Source organism: Zootermopsis nevadensis, unplaced genomic scaffold (assembly GCF_977971745.1).
Source record: "Zootermopsis nevadensis isolate Lab colony 2312 unplaced genomic scaffold, Znev_1.0 Znev_ptg000012l, whole genome shotgun sequence".
Classification (NCBI taxonomy): Eukaryota; Metazoa; Arthropoda; class Insecta; order Blattodea; family Termopsidae; genus Zootermopsis; species Zootermopsis nevadensis.
The window spans coordinates 1,580,797-1,598,755 of NW_028259144.1; the positions used below are offsets into that span (position 1 = coordinate 1,580,797).

At 42.1% G+C, this 17,959-nt stretch overlaps 1 protein-coding gene across 4 annotated transcripts in view; it reads left to right on the forward strand.

The window, feature by feature from the left end:
* Positions 1 to 17,959, forward strand: part of LOC110840254 (putative E3 ubiquitin-protein ligase sinah) — a 516,698-nt gene that overhangs the window by 147,375 nt on the left and 351,364 nt on the right. For all 4 annotated transcript variants that reach the window (XM_087348270.1, XM_087348269.1, XM_087348272.1 and 1 more), the window contains one exon: positions 9,713 to 9,751. In XM_087348270.1, the coding sequence (XP_087204396.1) occupies positions 9,713 to 9,751 (39 nt within the window). The remainder of the gene's footprint in view (positions 1 to 9,712; positions 9,752 to 17,959) is intronic.

Here is a 17,959-nt window from a genome sequence, read left to right on the forward strand (position 1 = left end):
ACCGTTTATGGTTGTGGGGGGGTGGGAGTGCACTTGCGTTGAATAAAAGGGTGGTACAATGCGAGGTATTTATTCGGGGTGGGGTTAGAAATGCAGGATTAATAAAAATATAAGTTACGGTTTCAGAGAGGATCTTACGAGCTTTTTGTATAAATTTCAGCCCCTCATTGTCACTGTGAATATGTTGGGTTTCCACCCTTGTCCTAAAGAAATCACCCAGCTGTGGCCGAACTTTAAAAGTAGATGTAAATTCCAGCCTCGCCGACAATTTCATAAGAGAAAACAGATTTCCTTCCCCCTATGCTCCCATCCCCACAAAGTTTGCTGACGATATTACGATATCGAATTCTTTTCCATGCGTATTTTCTGTTTGATAGAGGGAGAGTTTGCAGATGGAAATTTCTTGTTTTATTGCTCCGTCCACATGTTCTTATCGTTGCCATGGTTACCAGTTCAATAGACCGTTTAAATCAATGCCTGTTCATGAGAAATTAGTCGTATTTAAATAGTATGGAGTGGACACACAAAATTTGTTGATGTAGACAGTAAACACATCTGAAAGTTCGAAAAATTTCTATCACATTACACGCCGCAACATCTCAGAGGACAGACATCTTTAGGTTCCATATTGCACTTCTTAACCCTTGTATTTCTGGCCTTGATAGGTGGTCACTTAACACACGTTAGTTCTAGAGCCACGGGTTCAATCCCAGGACAGCCCGTTGTGGGATTTGTGATTCACAGAGAGCCAGTAGACCTGATTTTTCCCCTGTCAATCATCAATGCACTAATTCTCTGCGCAAATAACTACCATCTTCAGTGACTAGTTAACAGCGCACTTTGCTCAAAGCTCCTGTAACTATTTTGGGTTTGGTAGGTGGGTGTTTTGTTAGCGGAGTATGAGCACTTGGTCCTGCTTTTACTTCGGACCAGTGACGTCGTCTTAGCATTCCTGAGTGCGGAGTATCTTCTAGAGGTAGGAAGTGGTGCCAAGACCCAGGGGAGCTCCATCTGTCTCCGTGGGAGAGAATTCCACGGCTGGTCCCAGCTCGAACGACGCACCTCACTTCTGCCACTAATGACAACAGAATTAAACCTGCGTCAACTTGACTTTTGTTTGACGGGCTATCAGTACGACGTCCGACATGTATCAGCGGTTTGTGGCGTTCAACATTTTTACTGCGGTTCTTTGTTTACACTGCAATTCTGTCTCTTCGTCTCTTCTCTCAGTCTCAGTGTTGGTTTTGTGTTCCACTCGTCTTTAATCCTCGGAAATCTGAAGATCGTGTTGCTTCGAATTTGTGAGACTGTCAGTTCGAATCTAGGCAGGTGATACTGAAGGAGGTATTTCGTGTCAGATTCGTTGCCATAGCGACACCACATGACTACTAGTTTAGCCTGTAAACTTGTTACGGTCTGGATGACCAGAGTTCAATCCCCGGCAGAGGCGGTGTTGCTGTTTCCATCACCTGGAGTCGACCGGCGATGGGGTTAAAGAGGCTTGAGCGTGAAGGTAGTCGGCCCTCTCCCTCCTATGTCCACATCCGCCCATAGGTTTTAATGACTTGGTGTCCGAGCTCAGGAACTTGATGGTACGTCCATAAATTGCGTAGGAATCAATTATGGGACGGAATCGGAGAAGGCAGAGGTAAAATAGCAGCCATTTCTCGACGCTGTTTCACCTCACGGCTCGCCTTTGTACCAATATGTCTTCTGCGGAGGGGGGGGGGGGGACCTCCTAAACCGCCAGTCGCATGTGTTTTGTCAGGAGAAGAGACGAGAAAAGAAACTAGACGTCGCTGTTTGTTTGTTACAAAGCTGACGGGAAAGCGATGTAGTCCCGTGGCTTCACCTTGCGGGAACTTGGCGCAAGAGTGACACTTGACCTGAGGTTCTGGCATCGGCCCCCCCCCCCCCCCCCGGGACAGCGGTTAACTGACTATTTAAGTGAACTGACTGAGTGGCTGAATGGCAGACGGACTGAAGAAACTTAGTGACTACCTGTTTGACTGTGTAACTGACTCATCAACTGATTATTTCACTGTCCGTGTTGGGCCTATGGGTAGTAACGCCGTGTGGTCTTGTAGATAGATTCCAACGTTTCGGAGGAACATACTGTCTCCATCTTCAGCCCTGAATATGAAGGCAGCCATCTGAATTATCCGACATCTTGACAGGTTTCTTGTCGTTTACCTGAATCTGTCCAGGCAAACTGGGAAATAATCTAGGGAACAATTCACATATACCGTTTTTGCGCCGAATGCAACTTTTTTTTTTTTTTTTTTTTTTTGAGAACTGGAATTAGTGCGCTGTCACGTTTCATGAAGCTCTGTGCACAAAGTTATCTGCTGTCTCGATCTCCTGGGTGGATAATTGACCACGTCAGGGCCAAGGGTCACTTCACTGCCGTCACGCGTCTGCTGTGTTGCTGTGTTACTCGTATGATTGACGTTAGCGGGCATTAACGTATTGTGCGTTCTCGTGATTGGTTTCTCATCGCTTTGGGGCACACCCGGTCTCCTATCCAATGGATATCGGTTAGTTTTTTTCCAGGGATAAAGCTGACAACTCACCACCATCCGTTGCCGAGGTTAAAAAATACATGATTCGGCGGTAAATACATCTTTACATCTCCTTATCATTATCTTTCCATGTCATTCGCCGCTCTGGATTGTGAGACCTGCCGCTTAGTCAATCGATTATGAATTGTCTCGTATTCCATAGAATGTTATAAACACTTACTGGGTGGTAGTGTTGGTTTTGTGCGGTTAAATTCGTTTGCCTTCGAGTGCTTGGTTCATTAACGCGGATTCTCTTCTTGGCATCTCAAATATCCATTCGCTGCTATCACTGTATAAATACGGGCTTTGAACAATCTTCGTACAGGGTGACGTTAAATAATGTTCTGGCGTCTCCCAGCCAGTTCATTATGCTCTTCATGTAACGAGCCCCCTGAGCTAGCCAAGATTTACCGGCAGGCCGTGCGTTATTGCAGGGACCGAGACAGAGACGTAATTAACAAGTATTAACACGCCATTAGGGGGTGTCTTTTTCAGGATACGAGGAGAAATATGACCAGCCCTTAAATAAAAGATGTGAGGGTTGGGAAAGAAAGTGTGACGCCTCTTTTAATTACACGACATTAGTTGTTTTATGGGACAGACGACAAATACCACATCGACACTAACGTACAGAATGTTCTTCTTATTCTTCTTCTTACGGGAAAATCTATCAGTGGCAGCTGGGCGTTATAAATTCCGCTAAGAACATCAGAGACGAGACATCCATCTTTGTTTATATCACCATATCTGACGGAAGAGGCGATAAATTTTCTACGCTGACAAAATCCACAGAGTCCTGTTATTTTATCAGGAATTTAGGTATTTACGATCGTGGAAGCTTGTGGGGTTCTGTGACATCACGTTCCATACAAAGCCATAAAATGGTTTAGGATCTACGAAGTTTATCTCTTTTAATTGTTTATTTGGGAAGACAGATGCCAACATTTTATTTAAATGGGCATTTTTTATGGTCCAGATCGGATCTTCATAGTCTGTTTCTCAGAAATCAGTTTTAATACTAACTTATCATCTAATAATACGCCCTGTGGTTTCCCCCCCCCCCATGTGTTTTCTATCAAATTTGTATATACCTTTTCCCTAGAATGTAAGTCCCAGTGAGCTACTACGGAAGAAATATATTTAATTGACTGTATCAGAGCTTATGTGGGTAGAAACCACTTTTTACACTCTGAAAGTCCGAGTTTGCGTCCAAGCAGTCCACATGGGATTTGTGATGGGCAAAGTGGCACCGGGGCAGGTCCCCCCCCCCCCGAGATCTTCTGTTTTACTCTTTTAATGTCATTTCACTCTTATCCCTTTTTATAGCCCAAAGCTCGTCTACATAACATTGAAAAATTCGGTCCTATCTCAAAGAAAACACGTGTCTGTCTTCTGGGTTGTTGCGCTGTGTAGTCTGGTCGATGTTAACCAACGTTTCAGAGGTCATACTGCCTCCATCATCAGGGCGATGAGTATGAAGATTTCTGTCTTCTGGGTTGTTGCGCTGTGTAGTCTGGTCGATGTTAACCAACGTTTCAGAGGTCATACTGCCTCCATCATCAGGGCGATGAGTATGAAGATTTCCGTCTTCTGGGTTGTTGCGCTGTGTAGTCTGGTCGATGTTTACCAACGTTTCAGAGGTCATACTGCCTCCGTCATCAGGGCGATGAGTATGAAGATTTCTGTCTTCTGGGTTGTTGCGCTGTGTAGTCTGGTCGATGTTAACCGACGTTTCAGAGGTCATACTGCCTCCGTCATCAGGGCGATGAGTATGAAGATTTCTGTCTTCTGGGTTGTTGCGCTGTGTAGTCTGGTCGATGTTAACCAACGTTTCAGAGGTCATACTGCCTCCATCATCAGGGCGATGAGCATGAAGATTTCTGTCTTCTGGGTTGTTGCGCTGTGTAGTCTGGTCGATGTTAACCAACGTTTCAGAGGTCATACTGCCTCCATCATCAGGGCGATGAGTATGAAGATTTCCGTCTTCTGGGTTGTTGCGCTGTGTAGTCTGGTAGAAGTTTACTGACGTTTCAGAGGTCCCTGCTGCTTCCATCATCAGGGCGACCTCTACCAGACTACACGGCGCTGTAACCCAGAAGATGGCTATCTTCAGACTCACCGCCGTGAGAACCTCAAATCCTACCAATCTCTGTTAATATGAGATTATACGAAACCCATACATATAATCTGAGACTGGAATCCAGATTACTGAATGTTAGAGTAGGTAGTACATGTAGTTACCAGTGGGTTTAAAAGGATCATTGCATTTGTATAGTTGACTGCAATAAACGTGTTCATTGTCATGCGTATTCTGTGTACCTCCAGTGCCATGGTTATCCTTTGTGTGTCCTTTACGGCTCGCATTGCCACTTCTATTGCACTTATGATTTACACAGGGCATTGTGCTCCTGGACATGATTTACCTGCCACAATGGGAGGATAAGATCCTCTCCCACAGTTAGTCAAGAGATGCATCTACCTGCCCATAACCTTTCAAACACAGCCATGTAGCCATGTAGAGGGACACCGTGACCTTTACAAGTGTTCGGATCGAATCCCCTGCAATAAGGGGTGTCGAAATTAAAGATGGCGGCCTTTTGGATGTTGCAGCGTGTAATCTGATAGACGTTTACCGACGTTTCAGAGACACCACTGCCTCTACCGCAAGGACTACCAGACTATACGAGGGCGCCATCCTGGTAGACATATACTTAGATTTAATCGAAATTCGTCGTGTTCCGGGAGACCGGTGTACCTCACAATTATGCGTTCCTGTCATGCTGTAACTGAAAAGAGTGCCTAAAATTGTAGTGACTTTAGTACTAGTCACTGATGAGTTAGTTTTAATAAGTCCAAACTGAGCACGTTAATCTAGATTTGACGTTCTACATTTTTAATCGGGAGATACCCGGTTCGAATCGTGTTCGGGTCTCTGGTTAACCTCATTCACTTTTTAGGGTAAATTGTCTTCCTCGGTTTCTCTAGACCGGTATATAGAAATATAAAATTAAATTCTCTTCAAAGTCCACACTTTTCTCGAACGTTTTTCATCGTCATTCACGTGTATGCAGGCCCAAATTCTACGGTTGAAGCTGATTTGTTAAATAACCCAAGTCTCAGAGAGTCAATAAAAGAATCCCCAGTATACTCATGTCATATCACTTCTTTCAAATTGGAAGTTAAAAAGGGACCCTGTCGTCCCGAAAGACAAAGCTTTTCATTTGCCCCCCCTCCCCTCCCATGTTTCGTTTGAAAGATAAAAGAAGGTAATTTGAACAAAAGAGGGAAGTTTCTTGTTTTTCCTGCTTTGATTGCAATTCGTTTTTCAGCGACAGACGATATTGACCGTTGATAAGACAACGCCGTGACGTCAGCAATGAACGAGTCTCGTAAACCGCGAGAACAAGCGATCTTCACTTGTCTAACTCCCGCTGCGTATCGCTCACTTTTTCTCCTTTCCCCGCCATATTCTTTACGACCTCTGGAGCATGCCAACGAGCCTTATTAGTCGTAATTAATTGCAGGGCGTGGGGTGGGGAGGGGGGAACTCTGCTAAATTACGATTTTTTGTTCCTGCACGTTTTTTGTTTCCTGATATAATCTTTCGAGTCGTAGTTCTGTTGTCTGTATAACAACATTTGAGGTGTTATCTGAGCAGACAGCTACATCACTTCTGTAGACTTCCAGTCTTTTTAACACCGCCAAAGTTAAACAGTACAGGAGAGAAAATTACATAACAAGACGAACGTTTTGTATTGTTACTACTTGATATTATCATTGTTTCCCATCTACACAGCACTTTATTACAAGTTAGGTTATGCGGCTGTATGTTTCGACAAGTGTGTGTCATCCCCAGGCCGTCATGCTTTAATAGTTGTGTTGATAATTGTACCATTTTTCTGTGTATGGACTCTAGTTCCATGCACAGAAAAATGGTACAATTATCAACACAACTATTATGATTATGATCTTTAAGTTTCGCCAAATGTACCATATATGTGCGTGTCTGTTGAAATATACACCTATATATATGGTTATAGCCACGGTGGTCTAGCGGTTAGAACGCTGGTCTTGTTATCCTGGGGTCTCGGGTTCGATTCCCGGTGGTGCCCGAATTTATAACTTGTGTTGGGCAAGGCCGTGGTCTAGGCAACACGGAGTTTTCCTCCGTGGCATCCCAACAATTACTCTATTCACACACAGAAGAAGGCAATGGCAAACCACTTCTGGATCATCTGCCAAGAACGTATATGAACAGGTCCCAGTCCGAGAAAAGGATGGAAGGATCCTGTTCATATGGACCTGTCCTCAGACAGAACACTAAATAAAATATAAATATATGGTTAAAAATGTTAAACGCATTAACGTAATAAATAATTTCGCATGTTTTATACCGATTGAAATTTATGCAATTTCTTCTTTCAATTTACTGAAATCTTCTGACGTGTTAATATTTCTATAAGAATGTTAGTGACTTTATCATTCTACTTCCAGTATGCACGAAATACTTATAAACCAAAAAGGAAATTAAATTCAGCCTGAGCTGTAGGCTACGACTAGGAGAATTGTCCCATACTCTGTCTGTATATGTCAGATTCTCTGAGCACACAGAAGCAATAGGATTTGTTAACAAAGCAACCCCGCCAAGCTCCATTTCTGTCGCGTAATGAAGGGTGTTCTTCTTTATTTTTAACCCCCGACCCCTTAAGTTCAACTTTTATTCATTTCACTTTGTCGCCATCTTACATCAAAAGGGGGAAAAAAACGAATAGTTATTATTGTATTTTTCCTCCCTTTCTTTGTATTTGTAAAGGGTAAAAAAGTTACGGGCTGAAGGGATTGTTTGACACCTCTCTGATGTGATTTTATGGGGGTGGGGGGTGGATTAGTGCTTTATAAGGGAGAAAGACTTTCCATCTGCGTCACTCCATTGGAGTAAAACAAAAGACAATCGGCTTGTTAGTACTATACTGTATGGTACTGCTCTCTGAAGTCGTTCCCTCCAATTAGCGGGGCCCGAGGGTTGTCGTAATGAAATGAAAATATCTGTTGATCGAGATCAAATAAAGAGATCTCGCTTTTCGACTCGTGTCAATTATTGACGAACCCTTGGCTTTCTTGCCATTGCATCAGTCGTCTGTTCTTACGTCACGAACAGTACGCTCATGTCTGCTGGTGTATGCTCGGATCCGATCACTCAATTGTGCCCTAATTGCATGCACTTCATTTACTAATTTGAAGCCCGGAGCTCGTCTGAATGATATTTAAGAATTCAGTCCGTACCGCAAAGAAAACACGACGCGTCTCGAGTTTCAGTTCGATTTAAGGGACACAATTGGGAGTCTCATTACGTGAGTTAGCGTGCAGATAGTGCTAAATTGCAAACTTGTATATCACGGTTGAAATTAATTGCAGGCCCAGAACAATAGAACAAAAGAACCGAAATAAGCGACGTAAAACAAAATGGGGCGTGACTCGTGCTGCCCTTGGTTGCTAGACGACTGAAATTACGGTTCGCGACACAATTTTCTGTCTTCCATATTAATGGGATCTTCTGTAACTCAATGAGCCGAAATGCTTGTAGCGGAGATCTGGACCTTTCTTCCGTCTTGTAGACTCACCGAGATGTAAAACGACGTCTCACAGGATTAGCGCGTTTCACAATTCGTTTCGCTTAAATTGCGTGGTCTCCAAAAAGATGACGCACGTGTGAGATCCGTGGATTTCACAGCGATGGAAATTGTTTGTCGTCTGCTTCGTGAGGCACCGTGAAGTCTTGTAGGAGGTTACAAACGTTTCGGAGAAACCTATCCACTCCGTCTTAACGGTCGAAGGTTGAGACAGTACGTTCTTCTGAGGTGATGGTAACTACAAAGAAGACTGCACAGTGTCACAATCTAAAATGCAATAAATCAAACACATGCAGTTCTTCGAGAATGTATGCTTTGACGTTATGCTACCTGTTGTTTTATTCATAATTGTTAGTGCGGGCCCTCCAGTGCCAGATTCTATGGAAATATGTTAAACTGTTCGGGAGATGCTGCCTGCGTCACATAACCTCCCATCGTGCGTTAACTTTTCGTCATTTGTGCGTGATAGCAAGACCCATGCCACCCCAACAAATTTTCTATCGAATCTCATTGATATGCATATGAAACGCGCTAAACGTGTTCTCAAGCGTTATTATTTGTGATGAGAATAAAGATGTAAGCCGTTGGATTTTAATTTCATCTTTTCCACTTGTAAAAGCTTGTATGGGCTCAAATTAAGACTGTACCCTGCAAGGGGAGTTTCTTTCCCGACACCCTCTTCCTTAAACACTAAAGTGCCCCTAAAAATCTCGTACTTTTATATGACGTAATGTGGGCTTTAGCGAGGAACAAATAAATATAATGACAAAACACTGCTACTAAGATTCTGTCTCTCGCAGTTTGCATTCGCAATAAAAATAAAACCCTCGGTTCTTTGTACACGCTGAAATACTACTAATAAAATGTCGTTGCTTTTTATTAGCATTGTTTAACTAATGCATATAAAAATTATTCCTTCGCTCTCATAATCGTAAAAATTACGACCTTCCACTTTCCCTCATCATCTTAGGATCTGACGGTCGGTTCACAGCACCATCTGGCGGGTGAGCAAGGCAACCACGACATAAATGTGCCAGTTTCACTTTTCTTTCAAACAATCAGATTTTAAAAAAAAATCTTTAAAAGAATAATTTAATTTAAGCGAAATTGTATAATCAGATTTGGAGTTGATATATTTTCGGATAGAATTTACGAATTATTATCCCCGACTGGTTTTGATATTCATTTGTTTCAATTGTTATTAACGAAATTTGCCAATAGAGACCATGCTCTGCCCAAAATCATAAATTCAATTGGAAAAAAGATCATTAAAATAGGCTGCAGGACTGAATCCAAGGCTTAAATAATTACCATTAAATATTCTGCATTAAAAAAGATTTTAACTAAAACTTTCGATCGTAATTAAATTTATCTACATTAATAGAACGTGTGATAATTTCGTACGATCTGTTTCAGAATTAGATAATGTTGATTTAAGCATTTCCTGTTACACAGTTCAACACCAGTATCTAAAAAAATATTTTTAGAACGTTGTTTCAGTAATGTTTCTCTTTGTTGCAGGACACAGTTGCAGATGGGCACTACAGTTCCTCTCACAAGGTACAGTCACGTTCATAATTTATTATCTGTTATTTGATAGATTTCTTCGGATGGAGGATGGTTTCTAAATTCGTTGATCATTTTATTTGTTAAATTTATAACGTGAAATTATGTCTTTAATTTATTATCGATTGTACTTGGTGACTTTATTGCGTACATAAATACATTGTCAGAATACTGGGTCTCCATTTCCATGTATACTGCGTTCCAGCGTTTTTGGCCGATGAACTTTGTGAACTGGAACATCGGAGCGCGTCACTTACCAGAAGGGATGACAGCAGGCCGCGTACAGTACACTCAAAACAAAGTATCACGAAGGTATATAACATAGACAAGTAGATTTCACTACACATCTCTAGAAAATTAACACTGCAGAGAGTATTAGATAATTTATCTTCTTCACAACTCTTAGGTCCTCTCCCAATTCTTCCACTCCTCAAAGACCATCGCTTTCTGACAAATCACTCGATTCATCACTACCTCTGCTGCTGTCCACTGCATTATTTTCAATTTTATATATTAAATCTATTAGTGACAAAGCGGGACTAGGCGTGACATCCTTTGAAAGAGTGACGAGATGATACCTTAAGTGTTAAAACATCACCAAGATATTAAAAGCGTGACAAAGCGTGACGTACATTATTGGCGTGACAATATTTGACGATATCTGTCAAAATGTGACGGAGATTTAGAAAGCGTGACAAAGCTTGGCAAGGCGTGACGTGATTTTTTCTGCAATAATCAAGAATGTTTGGATTAAGTTTTTCTCGTAGATTCTGTGCGTCCGAGCGCCGTTTAATGTTCTATAGTTCGTTTTATTTAGCAGTTAATTGTATCCAAAGTGTAACTACACTGTCAGAGCAACTTCCTCTTACAAATTGAATGATTAGCCTACTTTTTGGTAATAAGGCATTATGTAAGCGTGTTTTACAGCAAACAGAAGGAAATAACGACTTAATTGCCTCTCCAATTCATCCTGCATAATTGTCGTTTCAGCCAAGCCGACATCACATATAAAATCGTAATTATAAGTCTCCACGCTTTAAAAATCATGTTTGTGTGGAGGGGGGCGGTATTGATTACACCGAAAGGAAGAAGCAAAGATTCATCATTCATTTTATCTTGGCTGTGAACAAGTGTTCGCGGGTCTCAAAATATACTGTGATTATTTTCTTAAACATTTGATCGTCGTGATGGTGAAATGTGTTTTCTTTGCGGTACGGACTGAATTCTTAAATATTATTCAGACCGGCAAACTCGCGTGTCTTATTCGGTCTAACGTCGTGGAATTACAGGGTACTGCACTACCTACAGGTGGATCCCAGGTTTATGTTTTATGGAATTGTTTAAGCCGGGTGCTACATTTCCTGTTCTGCTCACAGTCCACAAAGAATGAAGTTAAAATATGGGACATGACTTTTTCATTTCTGTTTCCTTTAAAAGGAAGAAAGAAAATTTCCTTGTTTTCAATTTGTCAGCCATCATAAAACCTCAACAAAACATCGATGCATCCGAAAATTGGCGGGAGACAGAGAAATATAAATCTTACATACAGTCTGATTCAAAAGTCCGTCCTCACTGCTGTGTGTACAGATTTATTTTAAAGGGTCTCACGCTGCTAAAAGTGGACTAAATATGTTCATTGCATCGAAATTATGAAATAACACGGATTTTTATATCAACCCTTTAGTAAACTACATGTACCACTTATTTTAGCGCGTACTAAGTATTCATATTGCCTGTTGTGTGTATTTATGGGTTTTGTACGATTTTCAGAACAAACAGCTATTATTTCATTAAACAGCTGATTTCTGTAATGGAGACTCAATTTGAGATTTTGGGTTCTGAATAACGGAAATTGTAAAGATGGCTGTCCTCTATGATTAGTGCGTCGTATGAACACGATAATGACACTGAGGGTTTTATAAAAGGCTCGTAATTTCTTGGCCAACTGAGCCTTCTAAGGATAAGGATGGCGTGCTTTAAAGATGGTTTTGCCATCTACTACAGAGTCTTCTTATGTCTCCTTTTCATCAGTAGATATAAACTGTTTTCTGATACTACTGCAATTCTGAATTTCTATTACACTGTGTATATAAACCTAAGCGATAAAGTTCATCTCTGCTGTGGAGGTCTCAATAAAAAGCAAATGCCTATTGATAGTAGTAGCTGCTTTATATGCGTCTTGGCGGAACTGCGCTCAATCTCTGCCACCCTCCCATCCCTCCACCCCCGCCCTCCCGGCATGTCATCCCCCGTGATATAGTGGTCTCTGTTTATGACAGGACTACCAACATTATGCTCTTTTTAAAGTTATTGCAAATGCCTTTTCTATTTTCTACGTCTTTCTGGCTTTATGTATGTATTTTATACACACAATCAAACTTTCGTTTCCATATTTGAAAACAGGAGTGATCTACACGTCTGTACCAGAAAGCAAGCCTCGCTCGTTCGCCTCAGAATGCGCTGAAATCAACAGGAAAATTTGCAAGGAATAAACGGAAGACGCGGGTCTTCTGTGGTGACCGTAGGACCAAATTCGGCGTGGAATTTATTCTGTGGGCAGGGACGAATGCAATTTCTCCTTGTGCCCTCTTCCTCCATCATCTGTGACAAAGTCAGCACTTTTTTAAGTGCAGTGGCGGTGTTCGGGCTGCCAGACCAGCTTCTAACCTCGAAAGCCCGAGTTCAAATCTGGGATATAGGACAAAGTGGTTCTGGGCAAGGATTTTCACCAGGTTATTTCCCCTGCCAGTTAAGATTATATACCAGTGGTGCATACGGACATGTTATTATCATCATCACTGGTGACTGGCGTAGTTCTCTCTCTGCCAGAGTACTTGTTTTTGCTGAAGCGACACTTTCAAACTAGGTCGATGGGCTCAGTGGTCGTTTATAGCTTATACTATATAGATACTAAACGAAACTTAATTCGTCCTGTAAGTTTCAATGTCGGCTGTCGACAGGCCTACGAAATTTGATCGAAAACGGTTTACGTAATTTCGAAGAAACATGCAGTTAAAAAGAGACACGATTTTTTAAACTCTGCGTCCAAGACAATCTGCAGAGAGTAATATTCATGAATACCGCAAAGTTCATAGATGGTTGGGTACCTGTACGCTGTTTCAACTGGTAAGGTTTTGGTATGGAAAATCATCGAATGGTATAAGGAGATGATCATTTAATCATTCAGAATGGGAGTGGTCTTGGTTTTAACACAGCGTCAGAGCATTTGTTGAGAGAAACTTAGGAAAACCATTCAAGACCTCAGTCATGGTGTGCGGTAACTCTGTCGAGGATCGAACCCGCTGCTCTCTGACAGCGCTCCGGACGAACGAACCTGGAGGTTCACTTGAGTCGCTGTTGCTCTGAGGGGCCTTGTGACGTTTACTTCTGTCAATATGTTTCTTCGCAGACTGTAAAGGGCTGTGCTAAATATAAACCTCGTGTTCACGTATAAAACAGACCACGTAACTGACTCATATGCGGTAGTTATGGTTACGTTGTATTGGATTTTATTTGTCGTCAGCGTTTTTTAATGTTCATCTTTACTGCAGGCTGGGGCTGACGACGGTTAAACGACTAGTGCCTAGGCTAATTGTCAGTCACTGACGCAGAGCTCTGTTTTACTACGAAGGAGAGACTTACGCATTTCTGATAGGCCTGTTTCAAACATGTTTCCTGCTGACTGCTCTGCGTATACCATGAGCGATGTGGGAGTGAGTCGGTGCTTTTGTAAAGCTGCTTCGCGCTTCAGATTAGCAGGAGTCTGGCTTCCGTAGTTTCGTCTTGGTTCGAGACCCTGTGTTACCACGGTGCTAGTTGCCATGGTAACTGCGTTGGTTTCAGTTCGCACGATAGTGTGTGTTTGCGGGGATGGGGGGGGGGGAGATACAATCAGTCAATCAATCGTGTTGACTCACGTGCCTCCGGAAACCTCACACAACTCGTGATATGGATACACCTGGTGAATGCAGATCGCTGCTACAAGCGAGTTATATCGGTATCATCTTCTTGTGGGGCTTCGAGGGAAACTGTCGACAACAATAACCAAGCGGCGCGGACTATTGGTGGGGACTTCTGATTAATATTCGGGAGGTCCTGAGATCAAATCTCGGCCCGGAGGCCAGCTGATCCCACAGGTTCGTGTTTTCTTCTTAGTCATGCAGACGAACGTCGGGATAGGGGCTTAGGTTAAGTTAGGCATTCCGTATCATTCATTAATCGTCCTGTCATTTAAAGTTGCAAAACTTGTGCTATTTCTGGGTCCTTCTTATAATAAGAGGGCTGCTATATCCCCGGAAACTGACACAAATCTGATTGGTCTGAGACGTCTTGACTTCATCGGTCTCGTATGATGACTAGTGTAGAGTCAAAATTGACGGAAATGGACTTTTTTATGTCGAGTACCAATATAATTTATTTCAGTAGTTTCTTTGTAAATCGCATTGAAATTACGACATTTGTAAAATTTAACTTTAAATTAAATAACACGAGAAAAAATCGTCACGGCGTGTTAAATCAGGATTCTGCCAGACGTACAGACATTAAAACCCACCACCTGAGTCCAGACTCCCGCCAGTCCCCACCATAGGCTCCACCATAGACCCCGTTTGCATTTCTTTGCTACCAGAGTCGCCACCGGCATAACTTAGGTAATTCAATTTTTTTTCCGCATCGCATGAATGGCGCTCTCATCCAATCAAGCGTGACGCACATTTGCTATTACGTTAGGAGTAGATTCGTATTTTCCGCACCAGACACTGAAGCTATTCGAACACTTAGCCTCTGAGTCCGGCTAAGAGATATAGGCATCTAGCAGGGGTACCATATACGAAGGACAGCTTATCGTTGGATAAGAACCGAGGACCCTCACAGTCGCAAGAGATAATCAACCCCACGTTGCCTCGGCAGCCCCCTCGGGCTTATGAATATACTGACAACAGAGCCGGGTTCGATTCCAGTTTAATTATCTAGGCTGTGATTGCATGTACCACCCCGTTGATTGACACATACAGAGGGTGGGATTAAAAATACTGCGACACTGCCCCTCACAATTTATTGTCATTCAGTAACTAAATTGACCTGATTAACACCTGCAGTAAATTCCTATTATGCCAGTCGTTTGATGTTTTTGTGCACGGGCTCAACCAAAACCGCCGGTTTCCAGCCAGCCCGCCCCAAATTGTCGGCACAAACCCTTAATTAAAGACACTCTAATCCACACGCACACACACACGTATGGATGCGTTCATAATTAAATTCTCTGTTTAATTGTTTGCGTCACTCTGTTCTGCTGGTGATAGAGCCAATGTTTTCAGAAGTGGACGCCTCACATATCACTTAACGTAATTTCAAAATATTCTTGTAAGACATTAAGCAATTCTTTATCTTTCTTATGTTTCGATATATACGTTTGTTTTATGGCTGTTTTTGGTTTCCTTGGAGAATATTGACTATTATTTTCAATTAGTTGTTTGCTGATTGTGCCTATTTGTTTACGATAACATTGAAATCCTTCTTACAGAGTATTGTAAGCTATTAAAATGTTATTTGAGTTGAAATGTTTGCCAATAGAGTTCGGTGATGGGTTTTTGTTAAACCGATTCACCTTATTTTTCCAGTATCAGCTGCTAATAGAAATTCAGTACCATGTAGTTACTTAGTTATGGAGAGAACGAAATGTTCTCTAAACAGAATGATTGAATACAACCGAGTTTGAAACGAATTATAAATCTTCAATGAGGGAGAAAGTCAAGATCATGGAAGAGGATTATGAGCTCGGTAGGCTGCGTGCACGTTTATTTTTTATTTTTAATTTGTAAGTAGACGGAAAAGACTTCTCTTGTTCGTGAAGGATATTTGTGAGAATAAAGTACATCAGGCTTTGATTACTTGAATGAGAAAAGTACTTCTCTTTATCAACTTTTACTCTTGGCGTCCTCCTCGGTTGATAATCATTTTACGTTACGTTGCTGCAAGTATGCTCGTGAACCACCTGCCCCGTGTCCCGCGGATTATTAAGCCTAATTAGAATGGCAATGAGGATCGCACTGTCCGCTGGAGTGAGCCAGTGATGCTGATAAATGACCGTTAATGAGCTGCGCTGGTGGTGGCCTACCCACCCAGGATACTACATAACTATTCACTTCCTGATTAACGCGATCACTTGTCAGGAGCTGTATTCTTTTTTGGGGGGTAAATGTTTGTCTTAAATATAGCTTGCATAATGCATCGATATTTTGAAATTAAATGTTGTGTACGTAGGCTTACAGACGATTCCGAATTCAAGACAAGGATCTGGAGGGACCTGTACCCTATCATTTGCGCAGGTTCTGAGAAGATGATAATGAATTGTCAATTAGGGGCGGTGAGAATGCCAACGGCCAGGTTCTATTGCAAATAAATTATTTGCGCTAGGTTGGGACGACTGAGGAAGACCATGTAATGTCAGTCTATCATCACTTGGTTGTTTATCGACAGTGTATTAACAATAGCACCAAGTTTTTGTCTGTATTACCCATGGTAATGATATGTATCATCCGCTGTAATAATCAACAGCCCTGAATCTTGACCACAGAATACTTGAATTATGTATGATTATCACTGTCTCTTTATACCGCACTAGCCAGTTGGCGGTTGTCGTGTTTTCTTTGCGGTGCGGACTGAATTTTTTTTTAAGTAAGTCTAAGTTGAATTTGTCTTCAAAAGTTTGAAAATATTATTGATGCATGGGTTCCAGTAACTAAGTCACATATTTTGAAATGTATTCGTGAACTTAATAATTACGCGAATGCCTTGCAGGTCTCTGTGCCGGGTGGACTGCGATTTCAGAACTTGCGTTCAGACTTCGCGGGTGGTAGAGCCGTGTGCTGATTTGTAAGCCTGACGGATGGTATAGCCGGTGCACACATGCGAGAATATGGGAGAGCGTCATTAGCAGGATCTGACGGCTTGTACCGTAGAAATCCCCGCTTTCAACGCCGCGGTGACCAATAAGTGACTGCCATCAATCCCAATTCAATCCCATTTGCTGGCTCCGTGCATTCAGAGCGTCTGGTTCCCCTGGGAGCCACAGGGTTACAAGCTCGTCGAGGCACGGCGCGTTGCTGAACAGGAGAGAGGCTAAAACTATGTCTCCTGAGGTTTAACCATGTGTTTCCTCAGTCACCCCGAAATATTAACATGATATTATTAGCGTACGAACGTTTAAAAATGTTTTTCACTCTCTCTCTAAAATATACTTGAACGTATATGAGCCTAATTTTGGAAAGTTAAGCTGGGAAATACGTACCCACCTACAAATAATACTGAGATTTTTGAGTGTGGAGTACACGCGCCGTGGATCGAAATCGGGACAAATTTGCGCGGGAAATATAATTCCCACCAAAATCGGGAAACCGACCATCCTAACAAAGCTTTTGTGATTTTCATTCGTCTAGCGACACAGATACTACTTGGGAGACCTTAGTTTACGTGGAAGGATAATATTAAAATTGAGATTTTTTACGTGAATATATCAACTGGATTTAAGTGACAACGGATACGGACCAGTAGTGAGTTTTTGTGAAGACGGTAATGAACCTTTTGGTTACATAAAAGGCGTGTATTTGACTACCCGAGTGACTGTTGGCTTCTGAAGACTTAGTTGGCGCCAAGGCTGTGAGCTGCCAACTGCTGACGTAGCAAGTGGAACTCAACAGGCGTGCCACCTTGTAGCGGCAATGTGATTCCTGTGTCTGTCCAGTGGCTTAGAAATTGAATCTGTGGCCACATTATTGCGGTTGTCAGTGTAAATCCTGCAGATGCTATCAGCGTGCTGATATGAGCATCCATCATAATACAATGCGCCGCTGACAAGTCTGCCCTACCTGAAGCGATGACACGCAGAGCACTGCTGTGTTGCGTGCAGCAGACGATCAGGAGGAAAAGAATTTGAAACAGTAGCTGTTTATTATACTAGCTAATGCATTATTAGCTCAAGAATAATCAAATAGTCATGAATAGTTTCTAATGATTCTGATGGTTCATGAGTAATGGTACAGAGGCTTTTACAAAATATTCTTACGTCTGCAAGTGTCGTTAGGTCGTGTCTTTATGTGCTGAAGGCGAAAAGTGTAAGAGGTGAACACGTGTTGGGAAGATCACATGTTTCGTCTGGAAACTGCTCACTGAATTTTAACTACGTTTGGTATTAGGGCTCAGATC